The 27,454-nt window shown below is 45.8% G+C and overlaps 1 protein-coding gene across 4 annotated transcripts in view; it reads right to left on the bottom strand.

The window, feature by feature from the left end:
- The window catches only part of ADCK1 (aarF domain containing kinase 1), an 83,702-nt gene that overhangs the window by 40,191 nt on the left and 16,057 nt on the right, over positions 1–27,454 (bottom strand). For 2 of the 4 annotated variants that reach the window (XM_061997864.1, XM_061997866.1), the window contains exons 2-3: positions 20,229–20,455; positions 10,374–10,577 (exon numbers count right to left, since the gene is read on the bottom strand). In XM_061997864.1, the coding sequence (XP_061853848.1) occupies positions 10,374–10,577; positions 20,229–20,441 (417 nt within the window). In that variant the 5' untranslated portion in view covers positions 20,442–20,455. The remainder of the gene's footprint in view (positions 1–10,373; positions 10,578–20,228; positions 20,456–27,454) is intronic. The other 2 variants (XM_061997865.1, XM_061997867.1) reach the window with 1 other exon arrangement.

The raw sequence follows: 27,454 nt of genomic DNA, 5'->3' as shown, positions 1-27,454 counted from the left end.
ACCTCGTCCTTCATCAGGCACAGGATATTAAGTCACTGGAGATGTTCAACCCAACACGCTGTCATCAGTGTGCTATGGTTGTGTAGTTAACAGAGAGACAAGGCCCACAGAACCAGTACAGTCCATACCCTTCTCTTCTGTCCTGCTCACTGAGAAATGCCCATTGTCTCAAATGTTTAGCTTGGAACAGCCAACCTGTAATTTCTGAGCTAGTACAGATGACTTCAAGGCATTGGCAAAGACCTTTGACAGGATGTCCCATTAAGAACGGGTCCCACAGCTCTTTCAAACAAAAAGAGAAAAATAAAAGGAAGAGGTTAGGTTATGATCCAAAGGACAAAAGATAGCCTGGGGCAGGAGGTGTGGGCTTCGAGATTTTCTTGGCAGCCAGGTCAAAGAACCTACCATTTCACAAAGGACAAGGCAGCAGAAGTTGCACAGAGAGACTTATTTAGTAAAACCCATCTTAACAAGCCCTGGTAATTTTAATTGCTCTATCCTCCTTCCAGACTTTCTTGATAAATGGGAATAACAGTTAATAGACCTGAACCAATCAGTTACATCCAATAAGGTGTTTGGCAAAATTAGCTTTGTTCTCCACTCACAACTGATACCATCTCAGATGCATTCATTATCTGAAATGAGCCAATTAATGTATATTTTCTACTAATCATTTGAAATTTGGAAGGGTTGGTGCTGAACAGCCTCTTTCAAGAACTTGCCAATTTGAGATGGAGTGGTTATGTGAGCTTTGTAAGGGAGAAACTCGTGGGTCTGCTTCAGCTGAGCTCTCCTGGCACAAGCATTAGGTCATGTGAGTTATTGCATCAGTTGCTACAGAGAGCTTCACGGGTTTGGCTCTGAAAGATGCATCCTGTAAAACCAAAGCACTGCAGAGCTTGCAAAAAATAAGTGCAAAATGTGTTTAATGTTCATAAACATAAATTCATTTCCAAAGTTAACATGAGAAAGCTTTCCCACAGGCTGGCCTGGCTACTAGGGGCTGACACGCTTTGCTTGCTAATGGTGGAATGACCTTTAAGCTCCCTTAGATCCCAATTTTTGCTTCAGTTCTGAAAACACAAAAGCATGTTGACTACAAGGCTTTCAACAAGGAGGATTTCCAATGTTCTCATACATAGCAGCTTTTTCACAGGAAGGAAAACCTGCAAGCAGGACTCAAGTGCTTTCTATCGCTCAGCATCCTTCCGTGGAATCAGGAGCTGACTCTCAGATCCCAGAAGTGCCATAAGGCAGAGATTACTGTACATCTTAAAAACTCATTAAAATGCCACGTGTCTATTCTGTGTGTTGGGAAAAATGCAGATATGCGAAGGTTGGGCCCTATAACTTCTTATTTCATTTATCTCATCTAAAAAAAACCTATTGGCAAAAACTGCCAGACTCACTGCACCATGTTCCCATGTTCCGGATGGGTCGAGAGCTAAGTAATTGGGCAGACATACAATTCTGAGAGGAAACAGCAGATGCAGAATCAGGTAGGATATTATATGATCAGTAGGCAGGCAGATGACAGAATTCCTTGCTCCCTCAGAGAAAAACCAGGCATACTAAAGCCAGTCTGCACCAAGTAACAATATTTCAGCAGCAGGCTTTGAAACCGAAGCCAGTCCCTCCCTGCCTAGATCCTGCTGTGCCATAAACGCACAGAGATTGCTGAGCAAATGAGACACACACCCCATTTGAAAAAAGAAAGTGTTCATATACAAGAAGGACTATTAATCCCAGTTACAGATAGAAATTTACAGTGATTGGAACTGCAAAGGTTACCATTGTGTTGACAGGTGTTTGTGCCAAAGGCTGGAGCATTGCTGTGCAGCACATCTACCACCTCTGCACAATGTGGACAGTGAACACAGCCCGACACAGCTGTGGTGTGCGTTGCCAGACAAGATTTATTTACATCAGAGCAACACTTCAGGTGTCATCAAAACTCTGAGAAAATCGTACCGAGGAGATCTTTCACTGTTCAGCTGAGGGAGCCCTGGCACAGGCTGCCCAGGGAGGGTGTGGAGTCCCCTTCCTTGGAGGTTTTCAAGACCTGCCTGGACATATTCCTGTGTGACCTGATCTAGGTGAACCTGTTTCTGCAGGGAGGTTGGACTAGATAATCTCTAAAGGTCCCTTCCAACCCTACCATTTTATGATTCTGTGACCTTACCATCTGCACACAAGGCACTGTGAGCAAACAGATTCTGTGCAGTTATGTCATACACTAACCCCCAGACACCTAAAGAATTTGTAAACTAAAGGAAAAAAACATAACTATGCATACAGATCAGAGCTACTCCTTACCACGCCATTCCCCATTGCATTTTCTGATCTAAAATCTTTCATTTCCTTACAGAAGGCCCTACAAGACATCCTTCTGAAAATCCACTCTCTGACCTCCTGTATTTTAAATCTTATTATCTTGAAGGCAGCCAAATGAGATTATCCTCTAATCTACCCACAAAACCTTCCCTCTCTTAGGCAATGGGGCTTAGAGCTAACAGGAAGAGGCTGCCATGAGCAGGACTCATTCAGATTCTCTCCCAGGAGCTACAAGCAGAGAGAAATTCCATGGAAAGGGAGAGTACGCAAAGCTCACCTGGCAATAAGGACACCAGGTTGTCCTTGGCATGACACTAAGGGTCAGTAACACTGGACCTTGCAAATGGTGCAATCAGGGACACAAGGAGCAAAGCCAGGTGGATCACCTGAGCCACACAAAGCTCTCCGCCTTCCCTACGTGCCCTTGGCAGTAGAGCAATGGTTCTGGGCAGCTACCGCCCGCAGGAGGGCTTGATGCGGAGGCAGCCCCATGGAGATCTGCCAGAAACTGAAGCCTCTTACCAGAGATAGGGTGGGGGAAGCACAGCAGAGGCTGCAGCTCCTGCCTTTCAGTTGAGTAATGCAGGCCCATTTGTTCTGGGTGACATTAATGTTATTCACCATCCATCTCAGACTCTTTAAATTACCTTTTTATGGCCCAAATCCTTTTCATAATTGATAAAAATCTCCTTTTTATATCTCAAGTTATTGAAAAAAATGTGAAGTTTTTTTATTCCTCATTACAGTTTTAATATAAATGTGTTTTTTATTGACAGCTGCTTGGAAGCCCTGACGGGCCTACTGAGAGAGGCTCAGAGGGGTGGAAGAAGGGCAAATGCTCCCAACCCACTTCTCAGCCCCTCACACTGTCAGAGTAACAGCCACCACAGCCCAACCTCCACTCTGCTGGGTAATGGAGGGTGCATAGATGTGTTGATGGGTTTGTTTAGAGCTGTTTTTTGCTTGGTAACAGGAAGAAAGAGGGGGCTGCAGTGCTGGTCCCAGTAAGCAGTTCTCAAAACTTCCCCTGGCTCTGACTCCACATCCAGCCCAGCCAGGTCAATCTGGCACCTCTGCCATCATTACAGAAAGAAGGAAAATCTGTGGTGTGTAGGAGGAGATGGAAGGGTGGGAGAAGATGGAGGCAACCACACAGACCCAACAGTCAGCAAAGAAGGGAGGAGGAGGACCAGACTCGACACCCCCCTGCAGCCTGCAGCAAGTGAGCAGCTGTCCCCCAGTGACCCATGGACAGCAACGGTAGGACTGACAGTCACCAGCAGCTCTGGAAGGACCTCGTGCCAGGGGGTGACCAGGGTGCCAGGATCCTATGCCAGGGACATGATTGCTGAGGACCCTGTTCCAAGGAGATGAATGTGCAGGAGGCTATGTGAGGAGGCAGCCATGGTGCAGGCCATGCTGGAGCCTGCGGGCCACAGAGACACACACAGGAAGGGAGAGAAGCTGCAGCCCTCGGGATGAATGCACGTCAGAGCGGCCTGTGCAGGGCTGCCATGTCTGTGAGGGACCCTGTGCTGGAGCAGGGAGGGCCAGCGAGAAGCCCTCTGCCCTGAGGAGAGACACGCAGCAGGAACCATCAGGAAAGGACTCACTGAAACCTCCATTCCCTGTCCCCTGAGCCGTTTGATGGGGAGGAGATAAAGACACAGGGGTCAGGGCTCTGAGCCTGGGAAGAGGGGAGGGGTGGGGAGAAGTTGGTCTAAAAGGGTTGGTCATAGTTTTCATCATCATCCCGTTCAGTGGCATTTTCTGTTAATCATGCTTTTGGTTGGTGGTGGATTAAATTGGGTTTTTTTTGTTTTCTTCCCCAAGTCCAGTATCTTGTCTGCTTTGCCCTTCCTGTCCTTAGGGGGTTCCATGAGGCTCTCAGTTACTTTTGTCTTCCCTGTTGGGACGGGAGGAAGAGGAGTGAGTGAGCGGCTGCCCATGGTTTTTTGATTCCTACTGGGCCTAAACCACAACAGTAGAGTCATGCAGGATGAAGAAATTTCCTGAGATGGACATACACCCACAGCAAGCAGAAGAGGCTCTCGCTGACCTAAATCTAGTTTCTCTGTGTCTGTTAGTGATGTACACAAGGGCAAACTTCACAGAGCAGCACAACATTGCTGGAGTGGGGTACTTAAGGACAAACCAGGGTCACAAGCTACAGGAGATACGGGTGTTCAGCAGAGCCATTCAGTGTCAGTCCCATAGCCTCAAGCAACCACAAGAGCAACCACGCAGTGACTGGGCCACACATCAGTACTTTTGGGCAGAACACTCAACCATGAGACTGCAACACCAGAGGAAGCAGGCACATGTCCTGGCACTCTGGATGGGTTAGACAATACTACCAACCTGAGAAGAGGGTTTCTGAGGCCATAACAGCATCTACGGCATCGTGACCTGAAGACCTTGTGATCCAGCAAGGTAAATGAATGTTCTCTAGGGCAACATATGGAGGCAGCTACAGAAACTGTCTCATATTCCCCTAGGAACAACTTGGATGCTGTAGGACATGCAAGGTAATACTCAACAGCCTATTGAAGGCCTAGCTTCTCTCCCACAGGGCTAAGCACTGCTTTGATAGTTCTGCAAAGTAGGCAGAAGTAAGCGTATGTCTCACCAGAGTTTAAAATGCTAATCAACGGCTCAAGAAGAGACTCTGCTTGTTCTTGTCCCTGTCCGTGGCACAGAAAAGTCTGTCATGCCGTACCAAGAATGTGTATAGAAACAGGAGTAAAAAGAGCAGTCTCTTCTATTCCCACTGTCCTTTCTCATACTCCAACAGTTCAAGGGTAGAGAAGTCTCTTGCTGTAGTGTTCTGGTTTAGCAAGGAGCAGCTTTTGGCTTAGTAACGGGGAGCGGGTTGCAGTGAAGACCCGGTAAAGAGTTTGCGGACTCTCCCCCGGCTCCTGGGTTCACATCCACCTCCGGCCCGGCTGGGCCAATCTGGCGCCTCTGCCATCACTATTTAGGGGACGGGAATTTGGAATGCGAGGCAGGAGGTGTAAGAGTGATACAAGATGGAGGCGGCCATGTGGACCCTTCAGCCAAAGGAGGAAGGAAGGAGAAGCAATAGACCAGAGACTCCTCTGCAAGCCGTGGTGAGAATACAAGCTGTGCCCCTGCAACCTATGGAGATCCATGTCAGGACTGAGAGTTACCAGCAGCTCCATGTGAGTGAGCCCGGACGGGCGAGGGACTGTGTGGGGAGACGGCCATGGCGCAGGCCGTGCTGGAGCCTGCACGCCGCAGAGCAGCCCCACACGAGAGGCAGAGAGGAGCTGCAGCCTTTGGGATAAGTGCGCATCGGAGCAGCCCGTGCAGGGCTGCCATGAGTGTGAGTTACCCCACGGACTTGCAGGGAGGACTGGCGTGGAGTTCACCCGTCCTGAGGAGGGACAAACGGCAGAAACTATCGGGAACAGACTGAAACCCCCACTGCCTGCCCCCCCGAACCGTTCAGGGGGGGCAAGGTAAAAACCCCGGGATCAGGGCTCTGAGCCCGGGAAGAGGGGAGGTGTGGCAAGAAGGTGTTCTTAAAAAGGCTGGTTGGACTCTTCATTGTTGTATTACTCTGTGTTGTTTCATTTTGGTTATGTTTTGGGTTTTTGGGGGTATGTTTTAGTTGGTGTTGCATTAAATTATTTTCTGTTTTCTTCCCCAAACCGAGTGGCCTGGTCTGTTTTGTCCTGAACCTTAAGCGGCAATTAAGCTCTCCCTGCCCTCGAGCAATCCTCAGCCTCTTCGGTACTCGAGGCTAATCGCGGCCTTTGTTCCCTGATGGGCCTAAACCAGGACATGTAGGGATTAGCACCTTGCCATGGTCTCATCCTAAATCTTTCCGATGAGAGGTACATACAGGCATACAATTTTTGTCCTTCCTTGTCAAATGGACACAGGGCATTGCTGCACACCACTGCAGTGATCACATTCCCAGTTGTATATAGGTCCATTTCAACACTGGATGAGTAACTCATGTACCCAAGCTAGAAAACACTTTGGGAACCTTGGGAGCAATTTCAAGTAGAGTGACAAAGGGCAGTGTCCTTCTCAGCCACAGTTTTGCTGCAGGGACAGTGACTTCTCAGGCAAGAAGTACCTGCTTCTTACCATACAGCACTGGTGCCATGCCATGTACAACAGCAGGAATCCGAATAGAGCAAAGCCCTTTAAGCTAAGGCTGGGTCCTCCCAACACCACTGTGAAAATGTGTCCTGCTTCACAAACCGCAGCACAAGAGGTTCCTCCACCACACGTGCTTTGCTTACAAATCACAAATCGTTGACATACCCTGCCCTGCTCAATCAGCAAGCTCCATTACTGCATGGCTGCAGGAGGCTTCTTGCAAATGGCAAAACAGTCCTTGAACAACAGGTAAAAGCCGCAATTAACTGTGGATGAAAAGGATGGTCTCCTTGGAGGTGCTGGCTAATCAAGCAATTAGAAACTACTTCCCATTACCTGCACTCCCACAAAGCAGAGCCAGACTGACATCCAAATGACTGTCTATTTAAGCCCTTTATATGATTTGGCTTCAGCAGAGACAAGCCTTGACCTCTGGGCTCTCCCCAGCCCCTTTCCCTCAGCTTTGAACAAACACATTCAGTCACCAGTGTATTCTGCCTATGGAGCCTGTTTTGCCTCTCAGCCCTTCTGGAGCACAGCAAACTCACCACTAGCAGTGTAAGCACATACACAGATTTGGATACCTGGGGTCAGGATTTCTTGAGATCCCTCACTTAGAAGCATTTGAGATTGCCCAGCTTCAGCAATGTCAACTCATCTCTGTGGCAGCTTTGACAACTGGTAACAAGAGGCCAGAGATGTGAGGGTAAGTCAAGAGGCAAGAAGGAAAGAGAGACCCACACTCCCACGGCAGACGAGGCCAGCCCTGAACACAAAACACTTGGATAATCAGTGCACAGGCACCCCACCAGCTGGGATAGACTCTACCTGGGACCACATTGGCCTCCTGGGGATGCTGACTTTATCCTTGCCCTAACTCCCAACCATAAAACCTCAGAGCAGATACAGGAGCAGGGACCATTATCATTGCACAGCAGCAGAGAAGTGAAACCCACAAAGCCCTATTAGGGACTGCACTGAACAGTACTGGAGACAGACACAAGAAAGGCATCAAGGAAATTTGGAAGAGCAGGGTTGCAAAAGCTACCGAGTCATTTTGCAGCCACTCAGTCATATGAGGAGAGATGCTCTGGAATGGCCTTGATCAGAGCAGAGAGAAGCAGATGTACTTTTGAAAGGGGAGTTTCACAATAGTCCGCTCAGTCTTGGTAATCAGTAATTAGCTCCTCTGAACACCTTGTCCATGGAAATCACATACAGAAAATCCTACAGGAAGCCATTCTGACAGACACCAAAGAGCTGTCAGGGGATCTGGCTTGCTCAAACTCAGAGATGCTCTGGGTTCTGCAGCTCCCAGTCTTCAGCCATGATGCTAGCCTAGAATGGGAGATCCCACATCAATAGGATTTCATACAAGTCTACATGGTGACAAAAGAGCTGTGATGAACTTCTGTAATCCCACATCATGAGCCATCTGTTTTGTTCAAAGATAAGTCCCATTGGGCATGGTCTACATTTTCACCAGTATTCCCACAAAACCATTCAATTTGTCAAACACCTAAGCCTCTGATAAGACTCTTAGGAGTAAGTCACATTAGAAGATGGACTATTTCTAATTGACTAGATACAATGCTTCTCTACACAAAAATGCCTTTTTTTTAATCTTCATGCCCTTTTGCAAGCTCTTGCCTAATTGTCAGCTTGTCACACTCCTCCCTAGGTATCTCTGTATTTCCAGTTTCTGTTTCTCCCATTTGTTCTGCACTCATCCAAACTGCATGTAATTACTTCTTGCCTACACTCGAGATTCATCTGAGGAGCCTGCTCTTTCACCTGACAGGGGAACTGTAAGTCTTACTACTGAATTTGAGAGCTGTAGGGTTTGCCCTAGGGGCCCTGGGAAGGCTACTTCACTGTCATTTTCTCTTCTACTTGAATTAATCTGCAAGTTCCCAGATGTGAGGCTGGCCCCAAGGGGGGAGGTTTTAGGATTCCTCTTTGCACTCTCCTCTGCCTTGACACTCCACCTTCTCCCATCTATATTTCTATATTGTATTTAAAACATTCCGAGGATGTAGGCTACACTGGAATGAAATTTGCTCCTGAATTAACCCTATTAAATCCTCTGGACTCCAGCAAAGACAACTTTGAAGTATTAGGTTCCTCAAATCCTTTTCGCTTTTAAATATCCTGATTTGGTACCTTGTAACTAACAGACATGGGCATTTACCTTGTCTTTTAATACTGCCCAGTTTCCGCATCTCCTTTATTTTTATGTATGTCATGCTCTTAATTACTCTCTTTTATTATTGCTCCTTTTCTCTCATTAGCATTTCCTCTCTATCCCTTTCTTCCCATTTCTACCTTTTTTTTTGCCTTCCTCTCTCTGTCTCTTTAAAATTAAATATTGCCCAGCACTGCCCATGTGGGTGAAGTGAATGCTAAGAGGGAAGGCTGCTGTGGAGACTGGATTCGAGCTGCCTCACTGGGAATCAATGAGGCATGGAGAGTTCATCTAGCTTCCAAAAAGCCGAAAAAAACCAGGGTGTATCAGTGGCAGCTGAACGTGCACTTGAGAGAAAAGAAAAGGACCCACCTCCGAGCATCTGCCTCAGCCTCTGAGACACCACAAAAGCTGAGGCAGAGGTGGCTGCTGTAGTAATTTAACAGGGTCTAACCTCGAGATGGCTTTCCATGGCTTCTCCGGAGGGGAGACTGCCAGATAGAGGCCCATGGAGCAGCAGGGGTCTGCAGGGAGCAGCCAGCCTGCCCTGCTCCATCTATCCACTGAGCTATGAAACACAGCTGGTACCAGCCATACTATAAGCATGCAGTGCTGAGAGAGGGAGCATCCTGTAAGTCAGGGGCTGACAATAACCCTGACATTAAACTGCTGGGAAATATTAATTGCTATTCCTGCCCAGTTGCTACCTAGATCCTTAAACTACACAGAAGCAGACCCACTCAATCCAAATTTACCCATAATATACACACTAGGTGCAAATACTTCACTTACCATCTCATATTCCCCTCATATCTCCCTACCACACAGCCAGACAGCCTAGAACAACCCAAAAACTGCCCCACAAACCTCCATAAACAAGCAACAACACTGCTTCCCTTCTTCAACCTCCTGCCTTCGCCCCCCTCACATTCACCTTCTTTACCACTGCCTTTGCACGTTGTGTCTCCTTCATCATGTCAGTTGTGATCCCTGAAATGCCTCTTTCCAATCTGGGCTGGAGTGTGAAAGGATTTCTTCTTCTAAGGGACAAGATCCAAAGCAGCAAAACATCGTGTCTAAATACTGCCGTTACTTCCCTTATATCTAATGAACACAGGCACCTACCTCTGACCTCAGTGATGTGGGCTGCTGAGAGTTAATGGTGACAGAGACTCCTGGGCTACTGCGTTACCTGACTGCAAGCACCAAGAGTGATTTATGCTATTATTTTCTTTGAGGGTTAATTAGGGGCTCGAGAAAGTAAAGGGCTGTCAGCACTAGCTGGAATTGGTCTAGTGCAGCCAGGGAAGAGCAGTCGTCCCTCACAGAGCTCTGCTAATATATCTTTGTCCTGAACATCAATACCTGCAGCTCCCACCCCCTCAGTGTGGATGATGGCCCTTCATCCTGACCTCCAGCAACCCTGTCAGTCTTGGCACAGCATCTGGGGTGTGCTACTTTGCTGAGTCCTGCCATTTCCACTTGGCAGCCTTCGGATCCTCAATCTTCTGTTATCTTCTCCTTTCCTAAGCTTGCCAATTATGCCCATCAGCGGGCAGGGAAAATTCACATGGCACCCTCCTAGGGGAAAAGAGGAGGTATCTCCCCTTGCTATCTCTTGCAGATGAGAATCACGAAGGACCTCCTTGCTCCTTGCTCCTTTGGCTTCCCAGGGTTTGCTGAGGCCTGAGAAGCCAACACAGGCTATGGCTGCCCCTACCTCTTTGCCCAGATCTTCACGAATAACTTGCTCGATCTCCTGCCTGGTGCTCTGTGGGGCCTGGCTGTGCAGCACTTTGAGGGTGCGGGTGTACTCCTCAGGCAGCAGGTAGTCGAGAGCTCCCAGGTGCTGTCCCACCTTGATGAAGGTGCCTCGGTTGGCGCAGCACAGCTCCCGCAGGCGTTCGGCTGAGCGCAGGTGCACCTGTGGAGAGACCAACACATCAGCCCAACCCTTTTGCTCTCTGTTACATGCACACACCCACACAGCTACCTTTTATTTGTCCAGTATTTAAACAGACTAGGAATTTTCTTTCTTAATTTTGAGCATCATCATCTAATGTGTCAGCTAAATATGACGATTCTGGCTTAATTTAGAGGGACTGAAGCAGACCAGGGCAAGATGCTCCAAAGTACAAGGGAATTAGCCATTTGTTTGCACAGACACCATGATCAGTGACAGCATGTTACTTTTTGTCTCTGTCCAGGGCTACATCCTTGCACAGAATAAGATATCTGGCTATAGTGCAGCATTGCTTTGTCACTGTCATCCACCGCTATGACACGCAGTTTGGAAATCCCCTGTCAAAAGACAAAAGTCAGGAACCACAACCATGTGTGTTTGACTCTTAGCGTGAGTGCAATGAATTAAACTGAGAACCACAGATACCCTCCCAGCAACTTCCAGGAACTTACAACAAGTATCTATTAAAAATCAAAACTATGGATGTCTATTTAGCAGTGAGAAGGACAGTATGTGGATAGTTCTTTATCGTCCTCAGCTCATTCTGACGCATTACAAGGGGAAATTACATCCCTCCAGTCCAGCCAGGTCTTGGTCTTACTGCTTACTTTATCAACAAAGTCTCCACTGACTGCAGTTTTAGAAACTATGAACTACTTGCCAGCTTTGCTCACGTTGGCCAAAACAGAGATATCAAATTACAAAATCCACCACCAGTCACTTGCCTGGTCTGGATTTCTGCTCCAGAGGTTCATTCTGCCTCTCAACAACTGAGCAGCCACCACATCCTTCAGTGACAATGATTTATTCTGCCTTTATTACTCTCAATAGAAAAGTCTCTTGCCAAGGACACAGCTATACTCAATATTCTTTAATAAACTTCAGATCAGTTTACCCTCATACATTAATAAAGCTGAGCAAATCAATGACAAAAAATAACTCTGTGCCCATCTCCTGTTAGTGCCTGACATCTATCTGCGTGGAGGTTCCTAATTCCTCTGGCTTCTGTGTGAGAAGTCACTGAAGGTCAAATCTTGTGTCTGCAGACTTCATCTGCCCAGGATCTTATGGTGAGGGACTCCCCTAAAAGCTTCAAAGGACAGGACAGAAAAGACTAACACAAACATGCATGAACACCACACACACCTCATTTTGTGGCTATCTTTGCCCTCTGTGCAAAGCAGAGCTGTGTCACATCATGTGACAGGGCGAATGTCTCACATCAGGGCACAGACTGGGTGCTGAGCTGCAAGTGCATGAAACATAGGCCTAGGGGAGCGTGAGGAGAAAGTCTAATGTGCAAGTCTCACACTCAGCATGTGAGACCTGACAGCTTGAAGCACACATGCAAAAACAGAGGCCCACAGCCACTTTCCTAGGCAGGCAGGCGCGTTTGGGCAAGCGTAACTCGCAGTAGGTGAGTGAGCTTCCCCCAGCATCATGACTGCTCAAAAGTATTTGCAAATATATAGCCAGAAAATAACATCCACAAGCATTCCTGAAGCCCACATTATTGTGCTGTATTTTACACACCAGCTTTAAATCTCCTGCTCTAACAAGCAAGCCTCTACCCTGGCTGCTTCTTTGCTCTCCTCCCTTGTGTGTAGCAAGGGCAAAAGCAGGCCAAAAGAGGACAAGGAAAGGAAGCTGTGAAAGAGAATGAGAGCAAGAAAAGCAGGGAGGGGGCAATGGGATGAAAGAGCAAGTCAGTGGGAGGGAGGGAGCCAGAGCAGCTGGGTAGTTTGTCACAGCACCAGGAGTGCAGCCCATTACAGGGAAACAGCTTTCATGCAGCTCTGCTGATGGCTGTCTGGCCACTGCCCCAGCAGCTGTAGTGGAACCCAACTGGCAGCAGCCGAGGGGAAGGCCAGCAGTAGCCAGCTGCCCTCCCCCAGGCATTGAGCAGCCACAGCCCAGGGCACTGGTGGAAAACAGTGGCAAGGCTCCTTGCAAATGTGGTCTAAAAGCCCCAGCACCGAGCACAGGCCAACCTAGGGCCCTGTGACCTCCCAGAGGCACAGCAGAGGCCATCAAATGACACCAGGCAGAGTAGCAGTAACCCTGGGGCTGTACTAGCCCCAGGGTAGAGGGGCTCAGGGTAGAGGGGCTGTCTCCAATGCTCAGGGTAGAGGGGCTGTCTCAAATGCACCTACCCACCCCACACAAATCACCAAGGGAGACAGAAAAGACAGGATGGAAAACTTACGTAGCTGAAAATGAAACTGGTTGTAGACACACATAGATGCAGGGTGTACCTTCGTGTCAGCCACTGCTGAGAAAGAGGCACAAATAGCCTCTCTCTCCTCTAGCACCAGAAGAGAGGAGATTGTGGCTTCCCCAAATTTATCCACCCTGTAGAGAATCTGGTTGGCCTCATGGACACAGCAGTCCTGGCCAAGAGACAACAGCATCACTACAGAGGGCTCCAGGAACAAAACCCCAGTGCACAGCATCCTCTACTGTATTCTTGCAACTGACTTGGCTAAAACTCCTAAGAGAGGGCTGCGCTGGCTGCACCAAGGAATGCAGAAAATGACCACACAACTTGTCTCAGAAGAATGAAATCTAGCAGTACCCCTACATTTTACAAAACTGCAGTCTGCATTAGAGACAGAAGTACAGAGAGAATGAAGCAGGACTGTGGATGCAGCTTCCAATACATCAATTATCAATTAGGTCAGGATTTTTAATCAGAAAAATGTTCCAAATGCTATCTATTAATTCCCTCAAGATCTTCTCAAGCTAGGTCACTGTCCAGATGCAACACTTGTTTCTCTGGTAAGATGGCCTTCTACTAATCATAGGCAAAGTAAGAGTACCACATTCCCACTACTGTGTCTGATACTGTTGACTCACATTTCTGTCCTACCTTGAAGAAACTGCAGCGTAAATGGAAACGCCCTGAATGGCTCAGAGCTTTTCTATGAGAAATCTCACAAAATATTGCTCTTTGTTGCACAAGCAATACTTTGAAGACTCTTCTTTATCAGGAAAAAGAGCTGGGAACAACAGCTAGTTAGACATGGACCTGCTTGTATGCATCATGCCTGGGAGCACACTGCAGAGAAAGGAAACATTTCATGTACTGAGGATTACCAAGAATAAGCCTCCCTCGAGAAGCACTTCAGATCATAAATGCTGTCTGATCATGTATATGGTTCTTCCCTCAGTCCACCTCAGCATCATTTTCCATCTGAAACCCCTTCCATGAGTTTCAGGAGGACAAATTCTCCATTGGCTCACAGCATGGCTGTCAGACTCCTGTGGTCTGGGATTAACATTGATTATTAAAATTGTTCCATATGGACCATACTGAAAGTAACAACTATCAGGTATAGAGAAGAGGCACCTCTGGGATGAAGCTCACACTCAACAAGCAGTGCTGCAAAGCCACATTTCTTATTTTAGCCTTAACATACAAGCAGACCAGGCTTCTCACAGCATTTTGATGCTTTTGAAGGACACTTTACTCATAGAGACTTTGGCAAAGAACTGCTCTTCAGAGCATCAGATGTGCAGGTGTCACAAACTGGCAGATGATAATCTAGTCTTAAGAATAAAAGAATTAATTTAGAAGAAAATAAATATGAAAGTCAAAATACACTGATGAAAACTTGAGTATCTGGTATCTGGTGACAGACCTGGTGAAAAAAGGGCTCACAAAGGCCACTAAAGACAGCAAGGCATTGGAAGAAGCCACTCCTCATATGAAAAATCCTCCAGAAAAGTCATTCCAGACTCAAAGGACATACTCATAGCTAGCAAAACATGAAATGAGGATTAGGAATGCAGAGAAGAAATTTGAAATGCAATTAGTCAAAGATATAACAAACAAGTCGCCAGAAATTCCTGGCGATGACTGCACCCTCCACAAACAGTGCACTCACAGACAAAGCACATCAGGCTGGATTTCGCTTAGAAGACAGGGCTAGAAGGGCTGCTCCTCCTCTCACCTCCACACCACAGAACACTTTTGTAGCAGTGAGCAGGAAACAGCTACACACCACATGTTGCTCGCTTGCATCCCAGTACTCCCAACCTGAGCAAGGGAAATGAGGTGCCTTCTCCATGCTGTAGATAGTTCCTTGCAGCATGGGGCAAGGTGCTGACCAGAAGCCTGCCCATCACTGCTTACCATGGAGATACACTCTCCAGGACAGTATTTCAAGAAAGATGTCTCTAGAAAATACCTTGAAAATGTCAATCATATACAAATTACAGATTGATTCAAAAACCAGCTTAGATGCTACTAATCATAATCAAAAGAGGATCACACACACTAAAACCATCAGCTTCCAGAGGACTAGAAAGAAACAAATGTTGTCCTGCTTTCAAGAAAAGCAAATTATAGTCCTGCAAGCTTTTATTCTGTATCAACTAAATTAGTCGAGACAATAAATTATAGAGAGTACTAAAAATCATGTAGCTAAATGTGATATGACTGAAAAAAGCCAACAGGGATCTTTGAGAGGAAAAAAAATCATTCTTCACCACTCCACTAAAATACTCGGAGCATGTTAATGCAATGGTCAATAGAAGAGAAAAAGAAAGATATTTATTGGGACTCTTAAGTGGCTTTCAATAAATTCCCTCACAAAGAGTGAAAAATGAGTAATTATTGGAGAAGATACAAGAACATCACCTGCTCATTTTATCCCATAACTAAAAGCTCATAACTTACTCTCTGCAACACCAATCCCAGCACTACAAACAGCAGCAGTGAGGGACTCTCTAGTTAGGACAAGGCTACAACAATTAGTGATGTTTTTAACCACAGATTCATTTCAACCTGCTCTGAGCTCTTTTAGACAAGGTGATACTGCAGAAACCCTGAAAATGTTGCAGCTTCCACTGAGGCTGAACTAGCAGAGGAATGCACACAACATCAAGTTGCGTAGGAGTGTTCATCTGCTTGAGGGTAGGGAAGCTTTACAGAGAGATCTAGACAGGCTGGATGGCTGGGCCACAGTCAGTTCCATGAGTTTCAATAAGGGCAAATGCCGGATCCTGCACTTGGGCCACAAGAACCCCCAGCAGTGCTACAGGCTTGGGGAGGAGAGGATGGAAAGCTGCCAAGCAGAGAGGGACCTGGGAGTGTTGGTTGACAGCAGCTGAACAGGAGCCAGCAGTGTGCCCAGGTGGCCAAGAAGGCCAATGGCATCCTGGCCTGTATCAGAACAGTGTTGTCAGCCGGAGCAGGGAGGTGATCATTCCCCTGTGCTTGGTGCTGGTGGGGCTGCACCTCGAATACTGTGTCTTGATTTGGGCTCCTCTCTGCAAGAAGGACATTGAGGTGCTGGAGAGGATCCAGAGATGGGCTACCAAGCTAGGAAAGGATTTGGAACATGCCTCATATGAGGAACAGCTGAGTCATCTGGGGCTGTTTAGCCTGGAGAAAAAAAGGCTCAGGGGAGACCCTATCACTCTACAAGTACCTGAAAGGAAGTTGTAGTATTAAGCAATAGAACAAGAAGAAACAACCTCAAGTTGCACCGGGGCAGGTTCACACTGGATATGAGGAGGAATTTCTTTACTGCAAGGGTTGTCAGGGACTAGAATGGGCTGCCCAGGGAGGTGCTGGAGTCACCATCCCTGGAGGTGTTTAAGAGACAGTTGGATGTTGCACTTAGGGAAATGGTCTAGTAGTTGATAGGGCTGAGACACAGGCTGGACTCAATGATCTTAAAGGTCTCTTCCACCTAAAACAATTCTATGATTCTATAAGAAAAACTAAGAAATGTGATAAAAAGGGAATCAGGTCCAGGTAGCAACCACAAGGCTGAAGGAGCTCTCTAAGATAAATGGGTTGACCCACATCACTGTCAAAACCAGACAACAGTGTGTCCCACTACACTCATTCTTATACTAAGGTTTTGTTTCCCTGCTAGTGATTTAGCAAAGGAAAGAACGGTGCAGTGACAAAAATACCATGAGATGCAACAGAAATTACTCACCACTGTGGAAAAATAAGCCTTGTCAAGTCCCTACCAAAGACAGGTGAACAATCAATAGACTGGCAGATCACCCTCAGCACAGATGGCTGCAAGGTTACATATATTGGAAGGTGTAATTTATCCTGTCCACACATGGTGATGGGCTCTAAATCAACTGTAACCATCCAACACTTGTATCATATTGTTGTGGATGGCTCAGTGAAGGCAACCCTTCAATGCACAGTGTGGGCCAGGAAAACCCAAACAAGCTGTTTTGATCGTGTTAAGAAAGGAAAAGAGAAAAACATTTAAAATACCAGAATGCCACTGTATAAATTGAAAGCATAAGCTCACCTCATGTTCCGGACATCCCATCACAAAAAGAAGTACAAAAAAAAAAGAAGAGGACAGAATAAGGATCAGGGAAAATTATCATGGACTTGAAAAGAGTCTATAAAAAACGAGATCTGAAATGTTAAGGGACAGTTTAGATTAGAGAGAGTTGATGAATAAGAGGTATATGAAACAATAAAATTAAAGTCTCTCATTCCTATTTCCAGCTCTCACAAAACAGCAAATAATAGGGCATTCCACAAAGGAATAACCTTTTTAAAGATTTTTTTTACATCCCATTTTGCACAGTACAGCATTAACCAGTGGCACTCACTGTCAGAGGATAGAGAAGCCAAGAGCTTAATGGAATTCAGAAAGGCTTCAGACATTTATGATAAAACAACCATATCTGATTTTATATGGAGCTTTTCATCTCTAAATATATTTTTACAAAGCCCTTTACAAAACTCAGGATCACTAGCCCCCATTTTATAGACTCATAAGAACATTACGTGTAATAAAATGTCTAAAGGCCTTTAAATACTCTTCCTCAAGTTGCTAAGACAAAAAATTACCGTATTGATTGGCCACAGTGAGAGACAGAATGCAAACAGGGTGCACTGATGATCCCAGCATTAAAATCTTTAAAGAATACTCAGTGTATCCAGCTCCCACATTCTGGTTAAATCCGTCGCCCCTTCTGCTGATGTTCTGCCTGCTTCCAAGAACCTTCTGTATTTACTAAATTGCCTGACATTGCAAGGACTTGGGACATTGGTAATGGAATCTTGCTTTCTTCCCTTGGCACAGCAGAACTGCTGCTTATGGTCTTTCATATTAAGCCTATTTGATGCTGGGAAATATCTTGTGGCACACTGTGTGGGAGCATCCCAGACATATATGCTGTCAACCACCCTGCATGAGATAGCTCTTCCGTGAGTGCCTGCAGCACCAGAAGACTGGACTGGAAGAGTCAGGCTGTACCTTGGACTCCATACAGAGGGAAGAGTGGATGTCATCACACCTCTGTAGTGGGTATCCCCAAAACACAGTAAGATGGGGATGGAGAAAAGACACGTCAGAGAAGATAAGAAAGTCCTTTTCTCTTCCATCCCTGACAATGACAGGGCTATGTCAATATTACTGGTAAAGCTACAGAACAGTTTTAGATGACCCAGGACAGCACAAACTGGAGAGCAACGAAATGATGTCTACCTCAATTTAACACAGCGGGAGACTGAAATCAAGTGCCATGCCAAAAGGTCTCTGAAGATCTTTAGGGAGAATACAGCTACTGGTGAGGTGAAGAAGGGTACTTGTGTACTTTAAAAACAGCAGTAGAAAACCTAGAACCCAATGCCATGACAGTGTAGTTGGGTCTAAGAGGCTGTTACCTCCTCTTTCAATAAATCTGAGTAAGCACACAGTTAATATAAACTACTATAGCCTTCACTAACACTGTCAGCCTGGTAATCAAACTGACTGACAGCTGGGATGCTGCAGTGAGACACACAACTGTAAATGGAATTGTTACTGCCTTCTTGTTGTACTATCTTTCCTGTCTACCTTTTGTAAAAGCTCCTTCCTAGGTACACCAGATAATTCCCATTCAAATGCTTCCATATACCAATAGCAACTGATCATACACACTGCTGATCACAGACAAATCCACATATCTGGAATTGCATTAACTTCTGGTGCAATGTACCCCACTCTCTTCATAATTTATTATTTGTGTAAGTTATGTATAGCGCTCCTGAAGATTTACCTGTGGGTCTCTGCCTGCCCATACGAGAGTACAGGACTCCATATGTTCCCATTTAAGCAGGTGCATTGTTACTTTTTCAAACCTATACTTTTTAGTTAGTTCCCCTCAGCACAAACCCTGGCTAAAAAGGAATCCCCTCAATTCCCAGTTTTGAGTTTCATAGCCAAAATTGTCCAAGCACAGATCAAGATCCTTCAGAAATTCTGGCACAAGAGTTGGTTGCCAGTGGAACAGCTGGGAAGTAAAATGAGAGTTTTGTAGCTTGTAAAGGATAAAGGATGAGCCGATCCCCTAGACTAAAGTGGCAATTTTATAGCTTCTCAGTGTCACAAACATGGGAACAAGGAGTCACACAACAACCGGATGGCCAGTGGACTCTCTATAAATGTGAGGAAATACACAGCAAGCATGCATCAGACAGCTGAAATCTGGTGTTGGTGCTGGGGCCTTGTATCACTAATGTTGAAGGGAGGTGAAACTAAAGCAAGTATGTTTCAGGATTTGTGCTAAACTGCACTGGACTTCACCAGGTGCTTTTCCAAACCTAGGTCAGCCCATTTCATACTGAACAAACAGGCAAGTCCCCGCTCTAAGAGCTGCTGAGACCCTGAACTTCCACATACAAGCACACACAGACAGTAGCCTACACTATAGATACACTATAGATACACACACACTCATCCCACTAATACTCTGATTCACAGCATGCTTCCTAACAATTTGTACAGGTGACCAAGGAGTGGCCTAGCTAGTTTGAGATGCTACTTCGTTCAGGAAACATTTACATTGGGCTGAGGTACATCTCTTCAGATAGTCCCTTCCCAAGCTGCTCCAGAAAGGAGGACATGGTGTAGCTGGGCTGCAGCTCAGAGCACCAGCAGTCACCTTGCTGAACCCTGCTCTTGCTGGCTGCTGGGTGCACAGCCAGCACCGATCGCCTGCTCCTGTTCCATCTTCATTTTGCTCCAAGCTCGGTCATTTGTGCTCTGATTATCTCTCATTACTGACGACCTTGCTGTAATGAGTTTTAATCTGCCTCATATTAATTAGAAACATTTTCATTAGCCAGCTCAATTTTAGGTAAATAGCTAATAGAAGCAACTGAGCTGCAATTAGTTATCTGTGGGGCAGTTCAGGAGAAAAATCAGAAGGGAGCAGCTGTTTCCCCTCTAGACACCTCTGTGATATAATGCACTATTCTCTCTAAGTCTCCTGAACAGGAAGAACCAGGAGCACAGGGAAGGGATGGTCAGAGACAGGAAAATAACATGCTAAAATTAGTGGGATGAAGCATTTCTATGGCTGTAGCATTACCTGTCTATTCTCTCCCACTAACAGTTCCTGATCAAACTTGAATACAGGAATCTTAGGGTCAGCTGAGTCCTTTACACCTACACACATCACCTCCAGTGAACAAGGTTCTGCTCTTGAAGCTGTTTTAACCTGTGACTGTACAACAAGCCCTACACACAAGCTCTATTTTGGGGCACGTACACTTATATGAACGGTACTTGCAGATGAGGATAAGAAAAGATCAGATTTGCATGAGAAGGAAGGACCAGGCCTGTGTATACATACATGTGTAATACTTGCAAAGTCAGCAGGTTCCCAAAAGTGCCTTCGGTGACTTGTTGTCCTTATAGGCTTGGTATACGAAGAGATCTGTCCTGTGCTTTGTTGCAGAGCACTCATGGAGGATAGGAAGTAATTCAACAGCACAGCTGCAGGTGGCATAGAGACATTTACAGAAGCTGCAGTAGAATCAGGCATGTGTCTTGATCCATTGATCATGGTGCCTACAGTTCCTGTTGCATAGGCAGGTGAAAGGATAATAAACTTGACACAGCATCTCAAAATCTTGCTATCAAAATTAATTCACTACAGCTTGAATCAGACCAGGTGGGATGGCAGTGAAAACTAGCTAAGGGCTGTAAAGACAACATCATCTATGGCCCTGTGTTTAACCTGTAGTGGGGGGCCTCCAAGCCATCAGTCCTATTATGCCTTGTTTTATTTGCTGTTTTCAAGTTGCTATAAGGAACAAGATTGATCAAGATGTGTGTTATGGCTATGCACAGAGAAGTTTCACATTGGGGAGAGTAGTGTAGAGATATCTCTTCACTTAAATAAAAGGTCTGGAGTCCCAGACAGAGCAAAACCAACATGGAGAAGTACATCAGAAGCCACTGCAAGACAGATGAACCAGTATGGTAAAAAAAGAGTTTAATGATTTGTCCTCAATAGTAAAATCAGATGGTGCCAGAAAGGCTGACCTTGTAACATTTTACAACTGCTCAAGAGGTCAGATGCTGTAAACAAGGAGGGAAATACACAGCGTGTCACAAGGGTTAGTGAAGAGGTGAAAGATGAGATTAAATGAGTATCAAGAGAGTATCTGTTCAATGTTGAATATTCCTGGCATTCAAAGCAAAGTGAAGGATCCTAGCACCAGGAATGAGGATGGACATCTGACAGCCTTGTCCCTTAGTCCCTACACACCATTCTGCAATAAAATGGACCTGGAAAAGCCACAGACTCCACAGGAAGCACCAACAGACAGAAGACACATTGAAAGGTGAGGTTTATCAGGATGAGTGCCCCGAGCACCAAAGGAAAGATGGAGAAAGCTCCACCAAGTCTCCCGTAGTTCAGCAGCTGAGGGTCAAGACAGGGTAGCTTAGCACAGTCTGCTCTCCTAGTGTGGGTGTGCAGGGAAGAAGAAAGCGCAGAGACAGCCATTGCAGCTGGAGGGGAAAAATCATCACATCCACTTTGTCAACACTGAAGAATCTGGGCTGATATTTTTCTCTTCCCAACAGTCGAATCCCACCCTACCAGCTGCACGTCACAGCTGACCTCCAGTCAGGACCTATCTGAGTCAAAGTCAGGCGATTAAACCATACAACAGCAGCTTCTCCTGCTTGCGCATATACAACTTCTCTCCTGGCAGGTCACTGCAATAGCCAGGGGAGCAGAGCAAGTAGGCACCCCCTCTTACAGCCATGCAGATAGGCACCAGCATTCAGCTTGGTCTCAGAACCCAGAAAGAAGATTTTCTATTGCAGTCTCTCTAGAGATCTGAATAAAGCCCCTTACCAAACTGACAGAGGTAGATTCCTCTCTCCTTTAATCTGAGAAATTCTGACCTTTAAACTACACACTCCTTCACATAGGAAAAGGATGCCAGAAGAGGAGACAGTAACACATTAAATACCTAGAATTGATTAAATGGGATTGCTGAGGAAGTTGGAAAAGATAACAACCATGGGATTAGGCTGTCAATTCCCCAAACCTGCAGTGACTGTCACAGCACCACATCCAACAGAGAGAGGGGCTGCGTTGCTGGTAAGTCATTAGCAATGGCAAAGTGTAGTTCTACTTTTAAAAGTGTCTGTGCTGACTTCAGTGAAATATATATATAATGACTCCAAATTTTTCATCCAGTTAACACTACTCAGCTTCACATGAAGAAAGGCAACCAGTGTCTATTAGATTCCCAGCAATGTCACCACTATGGGAGCCTAAACTTGTGTCTCTTCTGATTCATACACAATCAATAGACATGTTAAACTGCAATTAGAAGCTCAGATCCCTTCTTATAGCCACTCCTGTGCTTTCTCTCTCAAAACAATAGGTTTGTGCAGATGCCAGTGGAAGAATTTGGAAAAAATGGGCTTATGTAGGTGTCAGTGAAGGTAGCATTTGGTCTGCTGAATCCTTACAGCCGCTAGAATACAAGCAACAGTCAGAACCTATATTGGCTTTGAGAGTGCCACTTTAAAATAGCATGAGATAGCAGTTTAATAAAGTAGAACATATGAGTATTTGACATGGCACAAAACTGAGATGAAAAGGAGAGCCCAGGTGAGGCAGCATGCAGGTTATTCATTATCCAGAGTAGATTACTTTGGCTCCCATGATAAGTAGAAGGAATTACCCCCAACAGAATCAGAGGCAATTGTCTTTATTGCAGCTGGTATCACACTGAACAATATTGTACATGTCTCCCCAGCACTTGACTGTGGCTCACCAAGGTTGTGAAGGGAATAAAACTGAGATCATCTTTATTTACAATTACATACTCAACATTTTGCCCTTTCCACTGCCAGTTGTTGAGTTTTCCCTCTCATCTAAGAGATGAATGAGCATCCACAAGGCAGGGATGCTGCATTTGTAAATGTCAAACACATTATAAGAACCTAGAGTAAAACAGTCAGTAAAGCTGTTGGATGTCTTGTCTCATTCTAATTTCAAGAAAACAGAGTGTCCCTTCACCTGCAGAATCACTGTCAGCCATTATTTTATTTACGAGGAACTGGGTGTAACAAGAAACATTACCAGTGTATGGGGAGCTGGGCACAAAGCCAAGAAGAGAAGGAGAGGAAAGCCTCCACCTCAAGGTTACCTATCCCATCCAGGATCAAAGTGACTGGTTAATATTTAAGAGTGGGCCAGCCTAGGACATTATAAAATAGATTTCTACACAATTGCCTGAGAAAGATTATCTCCTTATTCCCCATCCTCATACTTCCAGAGAAGCAACTAAAAACAGCAAGAAATGAGTTTTATCAAGTGGAAATCTAGGCTGGATTTTTTCTAGATTTAAAAGATACTGATTACCACAGATCACCTGTGCAATTATCAAAAGGGGCAGGGTAAGGGAAGCCTGGTCCATCACTACCCAGTAGAGAAAACAGCAAATTGGGCAGCACTTGTCACTTTAAAAAAAAAAGAAACCACACACCATCTAGGTTTCAGTCTCAGTCTTACAAAAGCAAAAGCAAAAGTCAAGGCTCCTTTGTCAAAAGGGGAAGAATGTGGTATAAGATACTAACATTGCACAAGAAGAAACAAAGATGGCTCTGCAGTGGAGATAATAGGCAAATGGAAATCTCCATCAACAGGCTAGTCAAAGACAGTTAATTTCTAACCTTGGCTAGGAGGTAACAGTAAACTCAAGGCAAAAAGCCTATCACAAAGACAATCACTGCAAAACCTGACAGAAAAATAGCACTGACAAAGATTCTCCAAAGAATCAGACCTTGCTGGCAAAATACAACCACTGTGAACAGTCACAAAGATAAAATTTGTGTACCAGAAAAAATAGACAATTAGCACTACACAAGACAGACATGAAGCAAAGCAATGAAACCAGTAATCCAAAAGTATGTTCTTCATGACTTCTAGCCTCAAATATTTAATAATAGAGCATTTACATGCTCCATGGAGAGACACAGAAATTCGATGAAGAGGAATGAAGTCACAGTGAAACTGAGTGCTGACATCAATAGGCAAGAGAAGACTGAAAATAGGATAAACATGGTCGTGATCTTACCAGAGACTGTTCCCTCATTAAGGAAATCAAGGCACAAAGAGATGCTGTGTGTTGATTACCACTGAAGACTTTTTCCTTTCCTGGGCAGGGCCAGAGAGCTGAATGTACAAACACTTGACTCGAGGCTGTAAGTGGGTACTCCATACTAGAAAGATCCTTTGCTCAGTCACTATTGCCTGATGACTTGAATGAGACATTAAAGAAGGCAAAGCTGAGGACACGAACAGGCCTCCTCCAGGAGATTTAAATGTACATTCTGCCTATCCTAAATTCTAAAATAGGGTCCTTTTTATTCATGTGTTCATCAGCACCTGGGATTCACTAGCATCCCATAGTGCCAGTCAACTATGAGATATGTATTTAACTGCCTCTTTGAAAGTACTAATTGTCTACATGAATTGCTGTCCTGACTACATATAAATTGGGTGAGCTTCCAAACATAGCCATGAGCAGTCCAGATATTCTGAACTCCTCCTTCCTTGGACTCTGAAAGGACACTTCAGTTGCAGAAAGGCAGGGTGCCTCAATCACCTTCACTACAGGAAGGCAACCATCTATGGGACACATCACAACCGTCCCCAGAAGACCCTATAAGAGTAATTTGGGGCAAGTAGTCTGCAAGTGCCACAAGGACACAGGCAGACAAAGCATCATTGGCCACTTGGAACTCAAGCAGCACATCGTATTTGACCTCCTGGACACAGAGAACCCTTAATGGCAATAAAGCAGCCCAGATAATGATTTTATGTCTTGTTCTAAATTTCATCAAATCCACAAGTCCAGCATTCCTCAATTCCAAACCTTCATGATGCTGCTCAACCATGACCCAGACAGAAGACATTGGTCCAATACCAACTATGAAGACCTCCCCTCCATATGGCAATGCCCAGATTCAAGCTCATCTTGGCATATGATATTGGGAAACCCAAAGTCCAATAAAAGCAAGCTTGGAAAATTGCTCTGTATTGCAACCCTAGCTTTGCAAATGCCCCATCTCCAACAAAATATGTGTTGGCTTACAGAGAAGCATGTGTTTCTAGCAGTTATCCAGGAGCTGTTAGATTTTACTATTCAGTTGCCTGAAAGAAGAAGAAAAAGAAATCTCCTTTGTTGGCCTATTAATCTGTCATAATGCGATTCCTGATAATTAATTCATCCCTAACAGTTGCTTTGTAATGGTAGCAAGAGAGTATTTCAGTAATGACAATTACCTCTGGTGTCAAAATGATGAGGAAAACAAATGTTCAATCATCAACAAAATGCAGTGCCTTTTCCACTCCCACCCAATGGTGGGTGACAGCACTGCACATCAGAATTACAGTGCAGTTAATTACTAGGCATGCTGCAACTGAGAATTCATTTCCCCTCTAGGGATGAAATTTGTTGAGCAATGCAGGTGGAAGGATGTGCATCTGTCACATCTTACCTATACATTGCTGCTTCTTTAATTTACTACACATAAGTCCAATAATTATAACCAGTGAACACTGTTTAAAGGAACTTTCCTTCATTAGCTGCACACACTTCCCACCATTTCAATGACTGTGCAAAGGACAGAGCTTGACTTCTTTGTTGTTGCTTAACTTAAATTCAGTATCCTCCAAATAAAAATCTCAGGCCTGCATCAGTCTCTCCACACTAGTGATAAAGTATCATGGGTTTCTAGGCCGTTTGTAAGTGGTAGAGTTCCTTGCACTGTGGGCTTACTGGATTTCAGCATGTTATGGAACCTGACATCTGACTGCTTCTGGAGTGAGATTTCCAGGAATGACATTTCCAGGAATGAAGACAAGACACGCACAGCGTGGAGTTCATCTCTCCAGGTGATGACCAAGCTCTGTCAGAGCTGGAAATCCTACTCCAGAAGAGGACTGAGAAGTGAACTTGCTGGCTCAGCTGCCAGTGACACTCATGTGTGTCATGTTTTAGCAAGGAGCTGTTCTCACTTGGTAACAGGGGGAGGGGGTTGCAGTGAAGACCTGGTAAAGAGTTTGTGGACCCACCTCCAGCCCGGCTGGGCCAATCTGGCACCTCTGCCATCATGGGAATTTGAAGTGCTGGCAGGAGGTGTAAGAGTGATACAAAATGGAGGCAACCATGTAGACCTCACAGTGAGAGAAGGAGGAAGGAAGGAGGAGCACTAGACCAGAGACCCCTCTGCAACCCATGGTGAGAACGCAGGCTGTACCCCTGCAACCCATGGAGGGCCATGGCAGGACTGAGAGCCACCAGCAGCTCCGTGTGAGTGAGCCTGGATGGGCGAGGGACTGTGTGGGGAGACGGCCATGGCCCAGGCCGTGTTGGAGAGCCTGTGTGCCGCAGAGCAGCCCCGCACGAGAGGCACAGAGGAGCTGAAGCTGTTGAGATAAGTGCGCGTCGGAGCAGCCCGTGCAGGGCTGCCGTGTGTGTGAGTTACCCCACGGACTTGCAGGGAGGACTGGTGCGGAGCCCAACTGTCCTGAGGAGAGGCAAATGGCAGAAGCCATCAGCAAAAGACTGACTGAAACCCCCACTCCCTGCCGCCCTGGGCCGTTCAAGGGGGGAGGAAATAAGAACAGCGGGATCAGGGCTCTGAGCCCAGGAAGAGGGAAGGAACGGGGAGAAGGTGTTCTTAAAGGGCTGTTCAGACTCTTCATGGTTGTACCACTGTGTTGTTTCATTTTGGTTATGTTTTGGGGTTTTATGGTTATGCTTTAGTTGGTGTTGTATTAAATTGTTTTCTGTTTTCTTCCCCAAGCCGAGTAGCCTGGTCTGTTTTGTCCTGAATTAAGCTCTCCCTGCCCTTGGGCAATCCTCAGCTCTTTGGTACTTGAGGCTAATCCTCAGGTCTTTTGTTCCCTGATGGGCCTAAACCAGGACAATGTGCAATGCCACAGCCTGGGAGAGCTGTCCTGCCAGAGGGTGGCAATGAATCCACCCAGCATCTGGATCTCAATTCTCTCATAAAATCGAGATTGTGGCAAAGATTTGCCACATCAGTTACTAGTGATTGCAAAGGCAGGTGGGCCAAACCTGTATTCAATCTGCTGGCAGGATAGTGAGAGCCAGGGTGGTGGCAGCCAGGGCCTAGGCATCAGGGAGAAGAGGTAAGGGCAGAGCTGGGGCAGGCTGCAGGAGAATCAGGGGGAAGCAGGAAGCTAAGTCAGGCCTAGTTCAGGATGGCAGTACAAGTGAACAGAGCAGTCAGTGGCACAGGGCTGGTGTGGGAAGCTGCATACACTCAGATGGAGATATACCAAGAGAGGTGCATGCATGAAGCTGCTTCTGTCTGCACTTTGCTCAGACCTCAATCACATTACCAAGCACTTGCTACTCTCAAATTAAAATACAGGTTTAAAAGAATCAAACATCACTCTCACTCTTGCTACAGACTCAGTCCCTAGCCTGTGGCCTTTGAGGTTAGTGGAGGCCGAGGAAAGTTGCAGTGGCTCTAACCCTGACAGTCAGAGAGGCAGGAGGTTGTATAGCT

The sequence above is a fragment of the Colius striatus genome, chromosome 6 (assembly GCF_028858725.1).
Source record: "Colius striatus isolate bColStr4 chromosome 6, bColStr4.1.hap1, whole genome shotgun sequence".
In the NCBI taxonomy this organism is placed as follows: Eukaryota; Metazoa; Chordata; class Aves; order Coliiformes; family Coliidae; genus Colius; species Colius striatus.
Note: the sequence above shows the minus strand (reverse complement) of the source record. Positions and strands in the feature narration are given on the sequence as shown.